The 17,280-nt window shown below is 42.1% G+C and overlaps 1 protein-coding gene across 1 annotated transcript in view; it reads left to right on the top strand.

Moving 5' to 3' along the window:
• Positions 1 to 17,280, top strand: part of NEDD4L (NEDD4 like E3 ubiquitin protein ligase) — a 333,752-nt gene that overhangs the window by 187,603 nt on the left and 128,869 nt on the right. Inside the window, exons 3-5 of the mRNA XM_021686142.1 lie at positions 2,866 to 2,947; positions 5,604 to 5,642; positions 8,080 to 8,133. Coding sequence (XP_021541817.1) covers positions 2,866 to 2,947; positions 5,604 to 5,642; positions 8,080 to 8,133 — 175 coding nt within the window. The remainder of the gene's footprint in view (positions 1 to 2,865; positions 2,948 to 5,603; positions 5,643 to 8,079; positions 8,134 to 17,280) is intronic.

The following is a 17,280-nucleotide window of genomic DNA, read 5'->3' as shown; positions in this document are numbered from 1 at the left end:
TTGTTGTTTTAATCATTTTTCGTTGTTGCTCACTCCTTTCCCCAGCTCACTGGCTCTTGTATTTGCTCCTAGCAGAGTCCTTGGAATGTAGTTGGTGCTCAGTAAATACTCGTTGATGTGAATGGTACTGCTGTTCCATCAGAAAGGGAGGAAGAACCTGGAACCAGTCGGGGTGACTGTCCTGCCCCTCCCTCCCCACCGCCCACCACCCTTGAACTCACTGTCTTGTCACCAGCCAGCTCGTCCTGTGTCCTACACTCCCTCCCCTTGTACTGACATCTTCCCATCCTTTTATCAGTTCGCACACTTTCGGATCTCTCTCCATGCTGCGCTCTCTTCCAGGGAGTTTCCTGGTTGATCTTTCATGCCAACACCCTAGTACCTACCTCGACCTGGATGAGCACTCATGACGTCCTCAGACATGCCTTCCTGTCAGCTGGGAGACCTTGTCCCACTCGGAGACCCCACTCTCAGTTCCCAGCTGCACGTGTCACTTACTGTGAACTATTCAGGGGATTCAAAGCGAAGCAAATAAACAGTAGAAGGATGTGTGTATTCTATTAAAGCAAACGCTTTAGTCTTTATTGCAGTTATGTAATAGGCAGTAGCCATGATAGCCGAGGGCCATGAAAACAAGAGATGGCAGAGTTTATGGTGTTCTCTAGAATACAAGATTGTGTGTGTGTGTGTGTGTGTGCACGCACATCTCTGTGGCATGCTCAGAGCCTGTTTTTGAGATAACAGATATCAGACCTTGAGCTTTTTTTAGCAATAGCTTGGTGGCTGGAAATAGAAAATTAGTTTCTATAGCTAAAAAAATACCCTTTTCAAATACTACCTGGAACAGTGGTTCTGAGTGTGTGGTCCCTGGATCAAGAGCATCAGCATCACCAGGACTTTATTAGAAATACAAATTCTAGGGTCCCACCCCAGATTTACTGGATCTTTGGGGGGGTCCTTTGGGTTTGGGGTCCAACAATCTGTGTTTCAACTACCCCCTTTCCCGAGTAGTTCTGATACGCTAAAGTCTGAGAGCTTCTAACCTTAGAAATTGACTTCTGATTCATCACCCAGACCATGGTTCTAATTAGGAAGGTGTTCTTGGGGGTCTTTAAGCCTAGATTAGGTTCTAGCTCTTGATTCATCTTTATTATGAGTCTGAGAGTGTCCAGATAAGGAGAAATAGGTACATTGGGTTTGATGTTCTTTAATCAAATAATATCGATAGTTTATGGATAAGAGGCAAAGAATTGACTACCTTCTTTAAACCAGAATGTTAAAAATATTTACTGATAATAGAATATAACCAATTCTGTTGCTGGTTTTTCTTTTCTTCTTTTTTTTTTGAAGATGTAGCTTCCATTAAGGTGCATTTTATGGGTAATAAATACTATATATACAATATTTTTCACTGACTTTTAATTTCTGTTTTGGATATTGAGTCCTGTTACTACCAGACTTTTACTTTCATCACACCTTTCTCCAAAGGATTCATGGCATATTTATTAAGGTATTAAATAAAAATCAATCTAAAGCATTTTACAGTGCTCTTTGTAATCTTTGGAAATACCCTAAAGTTGCAGAATAAGGGTTAATAAGTCATGGCATAGCCACTAAAGGATAATTTTCAAATTGGATAGAAATAAATCCTCAGTTATAGGTAATTAGATGAGTGAAAATTTGGGAGTTGAATACATGAGAGCCCTGTCTATGATTTTCAGGATTTCCAGTGTGAAACAGAAGAACCTGGATTTTAAACCCTTGAAGAGTGATAGTTTGACTAGACTTGAGGTATCCCAGGCTTAGTAAGACTAGAATATGTGAGTTGACTTAATTAGATTAGTAGAAAGTCTGCAATGAGTAGTCCTTTTAATATATTTCTTGCTAAAAGTGTTCAGTTAATCTAGCCTTTACTGAAATCTGTAGCATTGTACAAATCTCTCTTGATTTCCTGCACTTTAGTTCTTTGGGTTTTGATTTTTTGTTTTAATCTGTAAAGTGGTAAGTGTTGGTTTAGATGAACAATGCCTGTTTTACCTTCATTAAAGGAACAATCATTTTTACCTATATAGTGGAAATCAGAATATAAATAAGATGCAAACTAAATTTTTTGGCTAGATTTTGCTAGTCTGATAAAAATTTTGTATGCCTAATCTTTTCAGAATCTGTGTTTAGGAAAAGAAATATGGCAGATTAGTTCTTTTGAATTAGCTATTTTTAAAGTTAGTGTAGGGGCACCTGGGTAGCTCAGTTGAGTGTCCGACTCTTGATTTCGGCTCAGGTCATGAACTCAGGTTATGAGAAAGCCCCCTGTTGGGCTCTGTGCTGGGCATGGAACCTGCTTGAGATTCTCTCTCTCTCCCTCTCCCTCTGCCCCTCCCCACTAAAAAATAAAATAAAGTTAGTGTATGTTTCATGATATTTTTGCTTTTATTTTTTTTTAGAGATTTATTAGAGAGTACGGGTGAGCAGGGGGAGGGGCAGAGGGAGAGGGAGACAAGCGGACTCCCCACCTAGAAGGGAGCCTGATGGAGCTTGGTCCCAAGACCCCAAGATCATGACCTCAGGCAAAATGAAGAGTTGGATGCTCAACTGACTGAGCCACCCAGGTCCCCCCCCCCTCCCAAAAGATTTATTTGAGAGAGATTTTTGCTTTTAAGTAAGTATCATTGACTCTGGTTGATGGAAACTTTTCTTGTATATTTCCTTAGTAGGCATGTTGAAAATGTTACTGCTTAGTTTGTGGAATTTACATAAACTGGGGCATTAACTGATATTTGCATTTTCATTTAGGTTTTTGTCTTTCTTTTTGTATTTTTTAAATGAAAAGTACAATCTCATTAAATCTGAAATCTTTTCTTACAGTGATCCGTATGTGAAACTTTCACTGTACGTAGCGGATGAGAATAGAGAACTCGCTTTGGTACAGACAAAAACAATTAAAAAGGTAGGTGTCCATCCTTAATTAAACTTCGTGTAAGTCATAATTTAATCCAATTAAATTAAGTACTTTGGCGCTGTAGAAGTTTATATTTTAAGTTTGGCAGTATTTTAATTTTAAACATCTCCCAGTATTAAATCTATAAATTTAACATAGAGCAAGCTTTTCAGTATTAACCCAGGATATCCATTCTGGCTTTTAGTTAAATGATTGTAAAAGCAATATTCTTAAAATAAGTATTCTTAAAATTAGCAGTTCTTTTTCCCTGCAAAGAATACAGTAAGACAAGGATTTGTTCTTGTTGGCTTGTTGTTTTTCATGAAGGCATTTAAAATAATTTAAAATACATTTAATGGAATGGAGTGGTTTGTGCAGTTGGTAGACACAAAAGGAATGGTTTAACTTGAGACAAATATTACCAAAGGAAGCGAAATATTTTGCTTAGTTACATGAGAACAAGTGAAAATATTAATGAAATTATACATTTATGTGTATCTGTTTTCTAAATCTTCATTACATGATTTCATTAAAGATGTTTCCATAACTATATTTTAATTCATCTATCACCATGTTTCCCTGTATGTGTGTATGCGTTTGTGTGTGTGTAAATCTAAGTATTTACTCCATATTTGGGGCATTTATTGAAGATGTAGGTTTTTTATCCAAAGTACTGTTTTCATCTGTGCTTCAGTATTATTTATCAATTACTACTATTTTCCCGGCACCTTTGGGGGGCAGATAGTCCAATACTTTGTGTGATAAGCATTTCCTGGGGAATAGGATGGCTTTAAAAAATGCTAACTCTCTTGCCATTGTGCAGACACCTGAGCTCCTAGACCGGGTCATTCTATGTAAGGAGCAGCCATTGTAGCCCGTCCTCCACCTGGCTTTGTGAGTGGCATTAAAAATCTGTTTTGCAAACAAGAGCCTGTGTTTTGATTAGTGGGGAGGACTCCGGCGAAGCACGGAGGCCATTGTTCCGGGTGGCAGGCGCTGTCCCTGCTTCAGCCGGCAGCGAGCTGGGGGCCCCGCCTGGGAGGGCCGGCGCCCTGCAGCGCAGGCGGACCGGGGGGGAGACCTGGGCGCCCGGACGCGGAGGGAGCCGAGAACCACAGCCCCCACCCCCACCCCCCCAGCCGAGACTGGGGGTACCGACAAGACTTTTCCTGCCCGGGGCGGGCCGCCGCCTCCCTCCTCTCCCTCCTCTCCCGCCCAGCGCGCCTGCTCTGCCTCGCTCGCAGCCTCCCGGTTAGTATTTCTGTGCTGCGCGCGCTCGCTCGGTTTGCTTTCGGAACTGCTGTCCTCCTCCTCCCTCGTGGCCGGCCGCCTGGTCCTTCGTGCGCGCTGCGGGCTCACGTCGGTGCGCTCGACCCTCTCCTGTCATTTGCCTCTTGCCCCGTGCCTTTCTGGGCAGCCCGCGTCCCGGACTGCATCCGCCCCCGGCAGGCCCGGTCCTGCCCTGCCCCTCCTGCTGCCCGCCTGGCACCTCTCCCTTCTCCTCCCCCCTCTCTCTCTCCCTCCTTCTCTCTCTCCCTCCTTCTCACTCATTGTATCCCGGCTCCATTCACAGGCAAAAGTATGAAGCCCCATCCTTTTCAGATTGGATTCCCTCTTGAGTTGTGGGCGGGCAAAGTGCTGATTTTTTTAAAATGCCAGTTCAGTGTTGTGTGAATTCTCTGTGTGTTGTTTCTTGGGGTGCATTTGTGTTCTATCTGTGCTTCTTTGTGGACTAGTATGTTAAAGGAATTCGATTGAGAAAGGCAAATATGGTTCAGCCTAAATACCTGTAGCCTTTGGTGAGGTGGTGATTTTTCAGTCTGTACATAGGATTTTTGAGGGGTGTATTTATTTAAGAGTATTATGCATGTCCAAATGCATTAACGTGTATATATGTATTCTTGCACAGTATCTGTTTCATCTTAGTTTCAGAGGATGCTTGGCAGCCCATCTTTTGTCCGTACTGAGGACAGAAGTATCTGTTCCATGTCCTTGTGAGATAGATATTTAGATTGGTATGGAGATGGGTGGGTGGATGGACAGAGGAATGGATAGAAGGATTGAAGGATAGGGAGGTGAAGATTTTAAACACCGGTTATTTGGGGGAAAAAATCCACTTCGGATTTATAACTGGCAGGTTTTTTTTTTTTTTTTCATGAATTATAATCTGATCGTCATTATTGTTCTTTATAAAATACTCTTCATATTTCAGTATTTATGTAAATAGCAAATACTTTTGCCTTTCCCTACCTGCTTCTTTACTCTCCGAAACAGATTTGTGGCAGGTCGAGAGAAATGAATTCATTTCCTTCTTGATGAAGTAATCCTATGAATGTGAATTTCTTGAAGAATATCTTCATATTTTTCATGATGATGGCTCTTTGTAGGTCCCTGACATTATTCCTTCTGGTTGATAGCATGCAGTTTATGGTTTCTTATCTATGAATTATCTGTTTCATAAATACATCCCTTCCTCTCTAGTTTGGTTTGTAGAATAGTTTCAAATAATTGACTAAAATGCTTTTTATTGCCATTTTGAATATCTCTTAGCTATTATTTTTAATCACAAAAAAAATGTTGAAGCAAATACGTGGATTGCATTGTACTAGTAACTGTTCATGTTCCAAAGACTGTAAAAGATATTACAAGATAATTTCTCTTCCAGACGCTGAACCCAAAGTGGAATGAAGAATTTTATTTTAGAGTAAGTTTTTCATTTTTTTGATAACTATTATTGATAACTAGGTTGATAGCACAATAGATTCATACTGAGTAAAAGCTGTTAAATTTTTATGTGAAATTCTTTTGAGAAATGGCTGGGTAGCCACCTCGTGTGGCCTAAGGTTTCAAAGACTGCCTAGTAGCAGCAAAATCTGGATTTGTTTCATTTTGGGGGTGTTTTAGAGAAGCAAAAAGAAAAGTTACCCAAGTACCATATTTTAGCTTTTCTACTCAAATTTTTCTTTAAAAATACGGTAAAATATAATTAAAACAATAGCTTAATTATTTCTATGAGACACGGGTTATGAATGATTTTAGAGGTAAAATAAAGCAACAGAGGCAACATGATTAAAAAGAAGCCTAAAACTTACCAGTCATGTTCTAGTTAGGAAGGGAGAGTTTTGTAATTGAAACATGTGTGTGTGTACAAGTGTTAATATAAAACTATTTCTGGACTATAAATATCACTGAATTGGGTAAAATTTCCTCAACCTTGTATGTTTAACACCTAGAAGAGCTATATGTAGAAATGACAATTGTGTGAATTAAGGGAGATTAATTACTATTCAAGGAGTTTTTGTGGTGGTTGCTGTATTTTTTTGTACGAAAACTTGGGAAATACTAAACTGCTCATCTGTTGGAAAGTTTTCTTTTTCCCCCTCTTCAAAATCAATATACTTTGCCTCTATAGCTGTGATATTAAAAACTTCTTTACTTCCAGAAATGCTCCAGATGAGATCTTCAGATTAGTGTAGATTCCCAAAGAACAATACTACCATTAGACCCATTACATTAGGTCCTGATTTCTTCCTTTCAAACACAATAGTATTTTACGTGCTCCTAACTTCAGTCACTATCTACAATATCTGTTTTCTGTTATGTTCAGAGCTAAAATATGGTATTGATATTTTAATACTTGGTGGATCCTATGTATAGCCTCTATCAGATGCATTTAAATTACTCCGTGAAGGACTGAAAAGCTAATGGGGGCAGATAGATGTTGTTGGCCCTTAGTTAAGTCTCAAATACAGCTTTCCACTTGTAAAACTCCAAATGACCTAGACTGCTTTCAGTTTAACACCTGGGCCACATTTATGTAAATTTTAGTGCATCCAAGATTTTGTCAACTGATCTTGGCTATAGCAGTTTGTAAACTCTGTTTTTCTTGGCTTTAAAAAAAGGGGGGGGGGGGGCTTTGTTTTATTCATTCCACAAATCTCAATTGAGTGCCTACTGTGTGCCGCTCCTTCCAGGGCCTGTGTGGATGCATTGGTCAGCACAACCTTCACAGAGCTTCCAGACAGATCCTAGCTAGATCCCCGTCCATCTGCTTGCTCTGTCACTAAGCGGAGGGCAGGCCAAGGGGCCAGAAGCCCGTGAATCGCTCCGTGCTGTACTGTCAAACTTTATTTTGTTTCACTTTCCATGGTGAAGCAGTAGACCTGAATCCCATCTCTGGCTCTACCACTTACCACCTTTGTGACCTTAGAACTCCACCTGAAGACAGACACTAGCTGTGAGTTCCTTCTCTCTCATGAAGGAGAGAGAAGTCCTCACTTGATGGGATTGTTTTCATGCAATGATGTAAATCAGAAAGCTTAACTACCAGGTATCCCATATGGTTGGTACTTAATAAATGATAATTGAGCCTGAATGATGATTCCTGCCATTTTGGTGAGGTTTTGGTTAAGAGAAAGAAGCAAAAAGACACTGAAAGCCCCAGGAGCTCTGACCCCACAGTTGCTGGAAGTTGGGACATCTTTGATTTCTTTGTTCTCTCTAATTTCAAAGCGTGGGCTCTGAGACAAGCAGGTCAGACCTGGTTGGGGCCTCCTGGTTGCCCCACATATTTATACTTATGGGCTCCTGGGCAGGTTACTTAACCCTCAGAGTCTCAGTTCCCCATTTGCAAAATTAGAAGGACAGTTATACACCATAGGTTGCTGTCAGGATTAGATGAGGTCATGTGTTTTTGATATTTAATAAGGAGATAGTGCCCCCAAAATAAGTATACAATAGTCAATAGCTCCTTTTACTATTCTCTTCATTTTTGTCACTGCTATTCTCATTATAATTATAGACCTAAGAGATTTCCTCAGGCACAGACCTTTGTGAAGATGTCACCTTGGTCTCCATGCCTTTTGTAGGGGAGATACAGAAACTCTCTAAAACTATTTAAAATTTTCTTTGCAGCCAAGAGCATCTTATTCTTCTAATATGCCTAAATATTAAGCATAGAATAATCCAGAAATCAGTAATAGAAAATGTGATTTAGTAGACACAGGATTTCTAGAAGAGTAGCAGTTTAATTAGATGACACAGATGATCTAGGTGCATTATAAAGCATTTCATTCTGTGTCTCTTATCCTTCGAGTTATTTCTGCCCATTTTTAAAAATACTATTTTTGTCCCCTTTATAGGTAAACCCGTCTAATCACAGACTTCTGTTTGAAGTATTTGATGAAAACAGATTGGTAAGTGGGTCCCAGTTCTTGATTTTTTGCTTCATTTTTTAAAAACTGAATTTTAAAGCAGCATCTTTCAGAACTCTGTTATCTGTGTTGTACTTCTGCTAGTACATATGCCCCCCCCAAGATTTTTTTTGCCTATTACTAGTTTATGATTCTAACAAATATATTTGTATGGATAGGACAGAAATTTTATTTGTATATGTGTATGTTTTCATCATAGTCAATAGTAGTGACAATCACACTAGTGATATATCAAGCCATACGCCTCTGCTCTTATGTTGGGAGTATGCAGTGGCAAGCAAACCTTTAAAGAGGCCATCACTCATGTAAACAAACCTTAATATAAGCCAGAATACAGTCCTTTCACCCATTCGGTCGTGAATCTGTGGTGATTCTCTTTGGGAAAACAAAAAACTAACGGTATATAGCAAAAAGTGAATCTATATTTAGCAGGCAAAATTAAGCTGTATTTTAAAAATGGTACTTTCTCAAGGGAAGTTTGTGGAAAGTACCTTTAAAGAACCAAAGATATGCCTGAGGCATAAAACTCATAGAAACATTTTATATATACATTGATAGATAAGATGTGGACATGTTACATATCTATCTGTCTATATAATACATATAACTAAGATTTCATTTTAAAAATGGAATTTCAGCATCACATCTGGCTTTAAAGCATTTTGGCAGAATCAGCTAACTAGAGTGTATTCATCAGGTACCCACAAACCAAGTGTTCCAGCTGTGCATATGAACATTATTATGTTCTGTGTAAGCTTTTAAGGAACTCTCAGAAGTGGTATTAAAACTCTCAAGTTTTCTGTTGTTAGTTGTATCCAGATTTACTTTCCATGAAACTTGTGTATATTTCTTGGTTAAAAGGAGTGTTCTTATTAAGAAAAAAAAAAAAATAGGCAAACCATAAAATAGACTCTTAATGATAGAGAACAAACTGAGGGTTGCTGTAGGGGAGGTGGGCGGGGGAGGGTCTAGATGGCGGATGAGCATTAAGGAGGGCACTTGATGTAATGAGCACTGGGCGTTATACGTAAGTGATGAATCACTAAATTCTACACCTGAAACTAATATTACCCTATCTGTTAACTTACTAGAATTTAAATAAAATCTGGAAACAAACAGAAAGGAGTGTTCTTATAAACCCTTCTTGCTGCTGATTTCAGCTGAAACTCCCAAGTCTTTGGAGTAGCTTAAACTTAATATAATAGTTTTGGAGGAGTCTTATAATGCATCTCATTTAACTCTCTGTCCTTGCACATGAGACAAGGGAGGTCTAGAGCCTTTACATAATTTAAACACAGCACCCAGTGGAATCTGCTGTTCTCTTAAGTCCTCAGGCCAGTGGTGGTGAATAGCCAGGCCTTTTATGCTTATTATAGACCTCGGGAGTGTAGTTAATCTCCTGGGCTTGGTATTATTCTCCAAATTAGAAAGCCAACAGATTCTGGCCTACTGTACCGAAGCCTTTTCTGTAAAAATATACGGGGTCTTGGTGGCTTCACGTTGAACTCAGTGTTTTATACCTTGGGTGATAATGAGTAGTACCAAATAACTAAATCACTTATGTGTGTATGAAGTTATTTTCTTGTTAAATTGAATGAGAGATTCTGAGGATGGTGCAGTTCTTAGCACTCCATCTCCTATCCAGCAAATACTGAATCAGGCAGTGTTGAGTAGAAGTCAGTCCCTGAAGACTCATATACATATACAGACTACATATACATACATATACAAACTAATCCTTGTTCTCTCATTTATTGAGTATAACAACACGTTTCCAAGGTGGAGAGGGTCAGATTTAAGGGAAAAATGCCTCTTGTTAGATGTGTTATAATTCATTATTTTCTTTTTACTAAGAGAAATTTGCTGTAAAAAAAATTTTTGTTTCCATTTCTATTACTAAAATATGACTGCTGTTGAGATGACCTCTCCATGGATCCCAAACTAGTCTTCCAAACCCAAAAGGGCTTTGAATGCAGAGCTCTAAGAAACCACGTGTGAATACACACTTTATCTGAAACATTGTGTTTTATGATACTAATACCTAGCTTTGCCCCAGGCTGTTTGCGGACTTTTGTTGTTGTTGTTTAACCAGTCACTGAAAACTGGTGGTGGTGTTTGTTGCTTTGTTGGCTCTTCCTCCAGCTAAGACCATACATGACTACCGTGGTACTTGGCGGTTTGAGCATCTCAACAAACTAGCTTCCATTTCTCTCATGGAGATCAGTTTTGGCATTTAAAACACATGCCTTTGGAAAACCGGTTTGCACGTATGTAAACACGGGGTTAATCCTCCACACCCTCAATTCTAGAGCTGTTGACAAAGTCATCCTTTGTGGATTTTAAAATAAACTTTTTGTCACTCTCTGCAGCTTTTGGTATTTTCCCCTCCCATTTTTTACTCCCTCCTAAATAAGCTTCTGTGTTAAATCACTGATGTTTCTGGATCATGGAAAACCGTAAGCTTGAAACACAGAGACTGTATCCAAGTTGACTACAAATCTGATGACAGTTTTTTGAACATGGACCTTTATTACTCGGGTCCTTTTTGGCCCTTCACAAAAATGGTGAGATTCCGTGCTTGTGATAATATTGCTGACTTCTCCCTGGAAAACAGCTCTGGGCAGCCTACTTTCTGTATGGTATTTAAGTTAACTCACTACGAAAACCACATTCACACCCTTCATCAATTTTCCTTCCTTTTCTGGTGGGGATTGGGGGGTGGGTGTGGTGATGGGTTTTTCTCCTGTCTGGCTTATAGAACAGAATGTTTTCTCCAGCTGGGCTCCTTTTCTCTGGGACTTCCATGTCTGATAGTCGTATTATGAGTGAGATCGCGACACACACACACACACACACACACACAACCCCCCCCCCCAGCCCCCCCCCCCCTTAAATGAAAAAATATAGTAGTAGGAGGCAGACAGCTCACTGACCCTGTTGTAAGTTGTAACTCCCTGCACTTAGCTATTTTGTTACTTGTAGATCATGGTCTAATTATTTAGCATTAAAGGGACACTCATTCTGTGGGGTGTGGAATCATATTTATAGTACCTTTTATTAGTTTGCATTCCGTCGTGGTAGTGTGGTGATATCATAAATAACAGAGAAACATAATATCGGATGCTTGTGAAAGGGTTTTCTTGCAGCCAGAGCATTTTTCCTTGTCGTTCTTTGGTTTGCTAGGGGAGGCGGGGGAAATACGGTGTGTGCGCATGTGTTCAATGCCGGCTCTCCGGCATTGGTTAGAGAGTCCAAGTGCCCTGCCTCGTTCGGAAAGAACTGTCCCGTGAATTTGATGCGGGCTAGATTTATAGCAGCATGGCTTGGACTGTGTTTGCTGCCTTAGTCAGCTGTGAGAGCTCCCTGCTGGGGCCACTCCTGTCTGATGGAAAAGCAGCAGCTGGGAAGGTGCTGTTTCAGGCTCTTGCTGTGTAAAAAAAAAAAAAAAAAAAAAAAACACTGAGAGCGCAAGAGGGGGGAAAACTCCAGTAAGTGCACAAGCTGGCCTTGGAGGGGGGAGACCGCGGTCATGTGGTTCTGGCCATCCTACCCTCTGTCACAGTGCGGATGAGAGCTTTTTGCTCTTACCCAATCATGCCTGGAATGCCGCTTGCCACTTGGGTTATTTCTGCTATCTGTCGCTCCTGGTGCCGCAGTGCTAACGCTTTGGCAGATGGGACACTTTTTCTTGGAGTTTGTGTCTTCAGTTTTTGACTTCTGGCAGTGCCGGGCTTGTTGTCGCCGCTCACCCTCTCCCTCCCTGCCCCCCTGGGCACCATGGCCCATCGGCTTCGGTTTCATTTTGGCTCTGGGCGCAGCAACACAGCCCCTGAGTCCGAGATCCTAGACCAGGAGAGGGAAGAGGACTTTTTCATGGCATTCCACACGCTGCCGCGGAGGAGTGGCCCGCACGCCTTCGCCCAGCAGGGCGCGGAGGACCGCGGTGGCCTGCAGGAGGCCGTGGGCGCGCTGAAGCGCAGCACGTCCATGTTCATCCCGCAGCTCCTGGGCCCGCTCGACGCGCGCCCCACCCGCAGCTCATCTGTGCAGATCTCCCTGCAGCGCAAGGCGGCCGATGGGGCCCCCGACGCGGGTGCGCCGCCCGAGGGCCCAGACGGCGACGCAGGCTCGGCATCCCGGGCCGGTGGCCCGGAGCCCCCGGAACCCGAGACCCCCGGAAGCTCGCCCCCGAGGGCGGCCCGGGCTCCGGGCCCGCAGCTCAACGGCACGTGCGGCCGCCGAGCGCCCGGCCTTGCCGCCTGCGACGGCCGCGAGGAGGCCGAGCTGAGGGCTGCCTGGGGCCCCGAGGGTGGCGGGGGGCTGCGGATCCAGCACCGCGCCTCCAGCGCCGACGTGCGCCAGGTGAGGCTGACGCCCTTCGGGGCCGAAGGCCAGAGCAGCCCTTCGGCGCCGGAGCCCAGGCGCTGGTCCCTGCAGCACGTTCCGGATGCTTCTGGAAGCTCCGGGAAGCGCTGCTTCGTCTTCCAGTTGCAACAGCCGCAACCGGGCGCTCCGGGGCCAGGCGGTGACTTCAACTTCGGTTTCACCGGCACGAAGGGGGACAGGCTGGTGAGGTACCCCCGCATCCGGCTGGAGAGGAGCACCTCGTACCCCACGCAGCCCCGCGCAGAGCGCGGGAGCCCCACGGAAGACCGGGGCCACCCGGAGACGCCGCCTCGGGGCCGCAGGGGGGCTCCCGAAATCCACAGGACCAACTCGGTGGAAAGGACGCCACAGGGGCAGGGCTGCACGTTTAAGATCAGGCAAGATCAAAATGCGGGGCAGCAGCACTTCAGAATTCTCGTGACTCGGGGGCCGGAAGAAGCCCCCCAGAATCCCGAGGAGAGTAACGCCAGCAGCCCTGGTACCACTACGGTAGCTGGCGCCCCGGTAAGTTGGCGTGCGGTTTGCGTGTGACCGCCGGGTCTGAAGGGACTGAGCCAAGCCCAGAAAGCTGCTTCTGCAGACTAATTAAAACAAACTTCATCCTCCTCCTTTCTCGGAGTTTCCCTGCTTCAGGCCATTGTAACAATGTCTGGCTGAGTTCTGGGACCGTGATTTGTAGCCCAGTATTTGGTAGAGTCCCATAAAACTAGTGTTTAAGAAGACACTGTGTGTTTAGACCCTAAAAGTCAAATAACTGTTTTGAAGATCCAGATGATCCCTGCTCTCCCTCCTTGTCCCCTTCTGAATAAAAGAATTTTAAAAAATTCATTACTTTGACTTAATCTGCCGGTGCCCCAACATGTTGATCTCAGAAATGCATTTAAGAGCTGCTTGCTTTGATGATGTTTCATTTAAAAATAACCAATTCTCGTAAAGGTGAGAGAATGTCACAAAACTTGAGTCTCGTCTCTTAACAATTAAGTGCATGGCAAGTTTGATCAGTTCTTCCTAATGGCCCTTTTGCTGTGGAGGATTGACCCTTGTTGTTATATAATTTATTGTCTTTGGGTTTTTGTCCATTAAGTAATACTGAACAAGAGTGGTCACCCTTGTGGGGCAGTAAGAAATGTATTTTTGAAGCATATTGGCTTATGGACCAGGGCTAGGCAAAACTGCTTGTTAATGGTCAGATTGCGGAGGTCATGCAACTTAACACTGGCCACTTGAACATCTAACTGGGAGGCTGTATATAGACGAGTAAGTGCCCTGTCTCCGGCTGTGGAAACAGGCACCCTAGGACAGATTTTGGCTTTTATTTCTCCTGTGTTCTTGCTCTCTCCCTCTTGGTGAAATGGAGTACAGAAAGACAGCTGCTAATTTCACCAAGCAAATGATGAGTCTGCAGCTTTCATGGCTTATAGTGGGATGAAAAGTTTTATCTGTTAACTTTCTTTTACCTAGTAATTACCAGCCACTGAGGGCTCTAAATACCGAGCGCCTTACATTTTGAAATGGGTTTTTTCCCCCTGGATTTATTTGAAGACCGGTTTGAGGATAGATCGTGAAACATTAAGGGAACTTTTTGTTTGGGTTTTGGTTGTGCCTTGAGACTTTTCAAAGTGGATGACTGAGTATTAGTGTGGAATTGTATCATCTTTTATTGCCGTGTGTTGAGAAATGTTTTTGGCTATTCAAGTGAACTTTATCACACTGCTCCATCATTGGTTTGCACCATTTTGAAGGTGTAATCCGATGCTCAATGCAAGTATTGTATCTTTCTTGGTGTTCTATAAATGTTTCTTCTTCTTTCTTTTCCATGCATCCTTTTATTATCGCTAACCTTTTTTTTTTAGAAAATGTCTGAGTGCTTTGTCTTGATCTGAACCGGTATATCATTTTTATATAATAGTACAAATTTCAGTAGAATTTTGATATTATAATAGTTCTAACCTTCACCCCCAAGAAAGTACATCACAACAGTTACAGGCTTCATTGGGCAAGACAATTTCTTGCTGAACTTGGACCGCCTACCAGCTGAGGTTTCATAAACAAAATGCGTTCCTAAAGTTTTGGTAACTACTCAGTGATATTACCAAAAACTTAAGTCATTTTGCAGTTAGATGTTGAAGACAGATGTGTTTATATAACTAACATCTCATTTGGCTTGAAATTTCTAATGTAATTAGGAAACAAACAGGATATACTAAAACTGGTACGTACTTAGATACAAGGGCTATTCTCAATTGAAAGGACTGTGAGAGCAGGAAACAAGTATCTTCCAATTTGGAAATTTAAGGTCTAGAATAAAGAGCCTTTCTTGAGAATAAGTTCTCTGGTGCGAATTTCATAGGTGTAGTTCTCCTATGTGAATTTTGATACACCTGTGGTATTTTTGTTCATGGACGTAAATTCATAAATGGTTGGTAAGCAGCTGGGGTTTTTTTAAAGCAAAAACTTTTTTTCTTTAAGAGGCAAAAACAAAACTCGTCACATCACAGAACCGTCTGCTCCATTCAACACTTTGTACGTGTTTCATATGGGCAGGGGTGTTAAGTCTAGGCGGCAGCTGCCCTGGCCTTATTTATCTTGAGGGAAAACATTCACTGGGGCGTCTACAGTCTGGCTGCCACCAGGCTTTTTTGATGGTTCACATATCTGCTGCTTCAGTCAGAAGAGTACTTCATTATTCGTTCACGTGAAAAATTAATGAAAATTTGTTGCAGCCTGGTTTTTAAATGACATCAGAAATGTTTCTCGACTGGGCAAACCACTCAGGCTTCCTTTTACACATGGGCTTCTATTGCACAGTCTCTTCTCTGCCTCAGACCTTATTACAAGGTTACCCTGTTGAGTATTTTTCTGTGTCTCAGGCTGCCTCCCAAACATCCTGCCGTGAATAAATCTCAAATGCAACATGACTTCAAAAAATGTCAACCAGCTAGATTCCTGGGGGGAAAAAATACGTTTCCACGCATTAACCCCCTTTGGTGATGGTTTTCCATCTGGTCTGGCCACCCATTCAGGAAAGTAGAATTGGTTCTTGTCATCCGTTAGGATATTTCAGAAAGGGCTTTAGGACTGAGCAATTCCATTTGTGGCGTTATTAACAGTCATTTCGTGAATGACTTATTTTCTTAGTTTTTGAGGTATTTGGTTTGGTTATGGACTGCTTCACTGTATTTGAGTTTTTCTGAGGAAGTTAGATCACCATTTCCCAGCATCGGTACCCCCTTTCCAAACAGTCTCAGGGATAATCACTGCTAGGTTCTGCATTTTACAAGCTGAGTTTTCGGATCCCATTAATGTCATGAGGTGTTTCAGGTCCACTGTGTATATAACATTACACTGGATACTTGGAAGGTTTCTGGGGCTGTCTTCAGTTGCTTGCTGACAAAGTTTGTAATGTAAACAGGGGGGGAGGAGGGCCCGTGGGGGCAAAAACAGGTAGTCTCCCACCCACTACATATACCAATAGGGAAGGGAGTGTTTCTCCTTTACTGTTACCCTAGGTTCTCTGCATTTTCCCTGTGTCTTCTCCGTGGACATCCACTTTGCAGAAGTAGTATACTCATCTCTTGGGATTAAAAATTTATTTTACTAAACAACAAAAGAATACCCAAACTCTTTTTATTTGGAGGGGATTTTAATTTGAATCTCTTTTAGAGACGATGATTTTACTGTACAGAAAAACCTTGACACTAGTACTAACTGGTGTCACTTTTTTACCCTAAAAAAATAATTCTCTGAATATATGTATAAACCACCCCTTTGTTTAAAAAACACACCAACAGCCGTGTGATGAATAAGAAAACTATTTCTTTCATTCACTGGGTTTCTGATTGGATTCTCTAAACATTATTTTCCCTTGAATATAATAACAACCTCTTAATGCGATCGTATGAGAATATTCCAATACTACGTAACAAAATTTCAGCTATTTCCATGGATGCTTTGATTCGGCATTGCTCAGGGTTGACACGGATAGGAGTTGTTTTTTTACAAAGTCTCTCTCTAGTACTTCACCATTTGAAGGATGCCTTCATTTATTTCACTTGGTCCCTGTAACTAACATCCCATTGCGAAGGCATTGCCTCACTCAGCCTTGCTTGCTATCCTGCGAAATAGTGCTATTTTTCTATTTCCAATGAAGGTACATGGTAGCTTCATTAGATGTGGGAACTAGCATATTCTATCACTTTGTGTGTGCATAATGGGAATTTAAAAAATATCTTTAAAAGTCTGTGTAGCCAAAAAGCAGTTAAATGCTTCCAGTGATGTGACATTTTTGCTGAAATTTTTGAAGATGGTACCTCCAGTTGGTGCTTTGCAGCTTATCAGGGCCGGGGCCTGGGGGGGGGGGGGGCAGTTTTGGAGACCCGCAGAGGCAGTTGGGCAATTTACTGACATGTCTCAGGGGAGTTAGAAGCCTTCTCTGAGCTTATTCTTAAGTGAAAAATGAGGATAAAAATCTCCAGCTCTCCCAGGTTTCTGGTGAGGTTTAAATGAGGGAACATATGTGGAAGTACCTGATTAGTGTTGGTGTTGGGGTTTTTTCCTTCTTAACCGAATAGTTGTAATATACAAATGTTTCTTTGAGGAAGGTAATCAAGTTAACTCTGAACATCAGTTTTGGATCAGCATCAGGCATAGCATAGATTTAAGGCATACCTGGAAGTATTTAATAACTAGCTTTGATATCTCCTCTGTCCTAAGTCTGGCTGTTGGATAATCAGCATCACAGAT

Source organism: Neomonachus schauinslandi, chromosome 14 (assembly GCF_002201575.2).
Source record: "Neomonachus schauinslandi chromosome 14, ASM220157v2, whole genome shotgun sequence".
In the NCBI taxonomy this organism is placed as follows: domain Eukaryota; kingdom Metazoa; phylum Chordata; class Mammalia; order Carnivora; family Phocidae; genus Neomonachus; species Neomonachus schauinslandi.
This window is presented reverse-complemented; position numbering and strand designations above follow the sequence as displayed.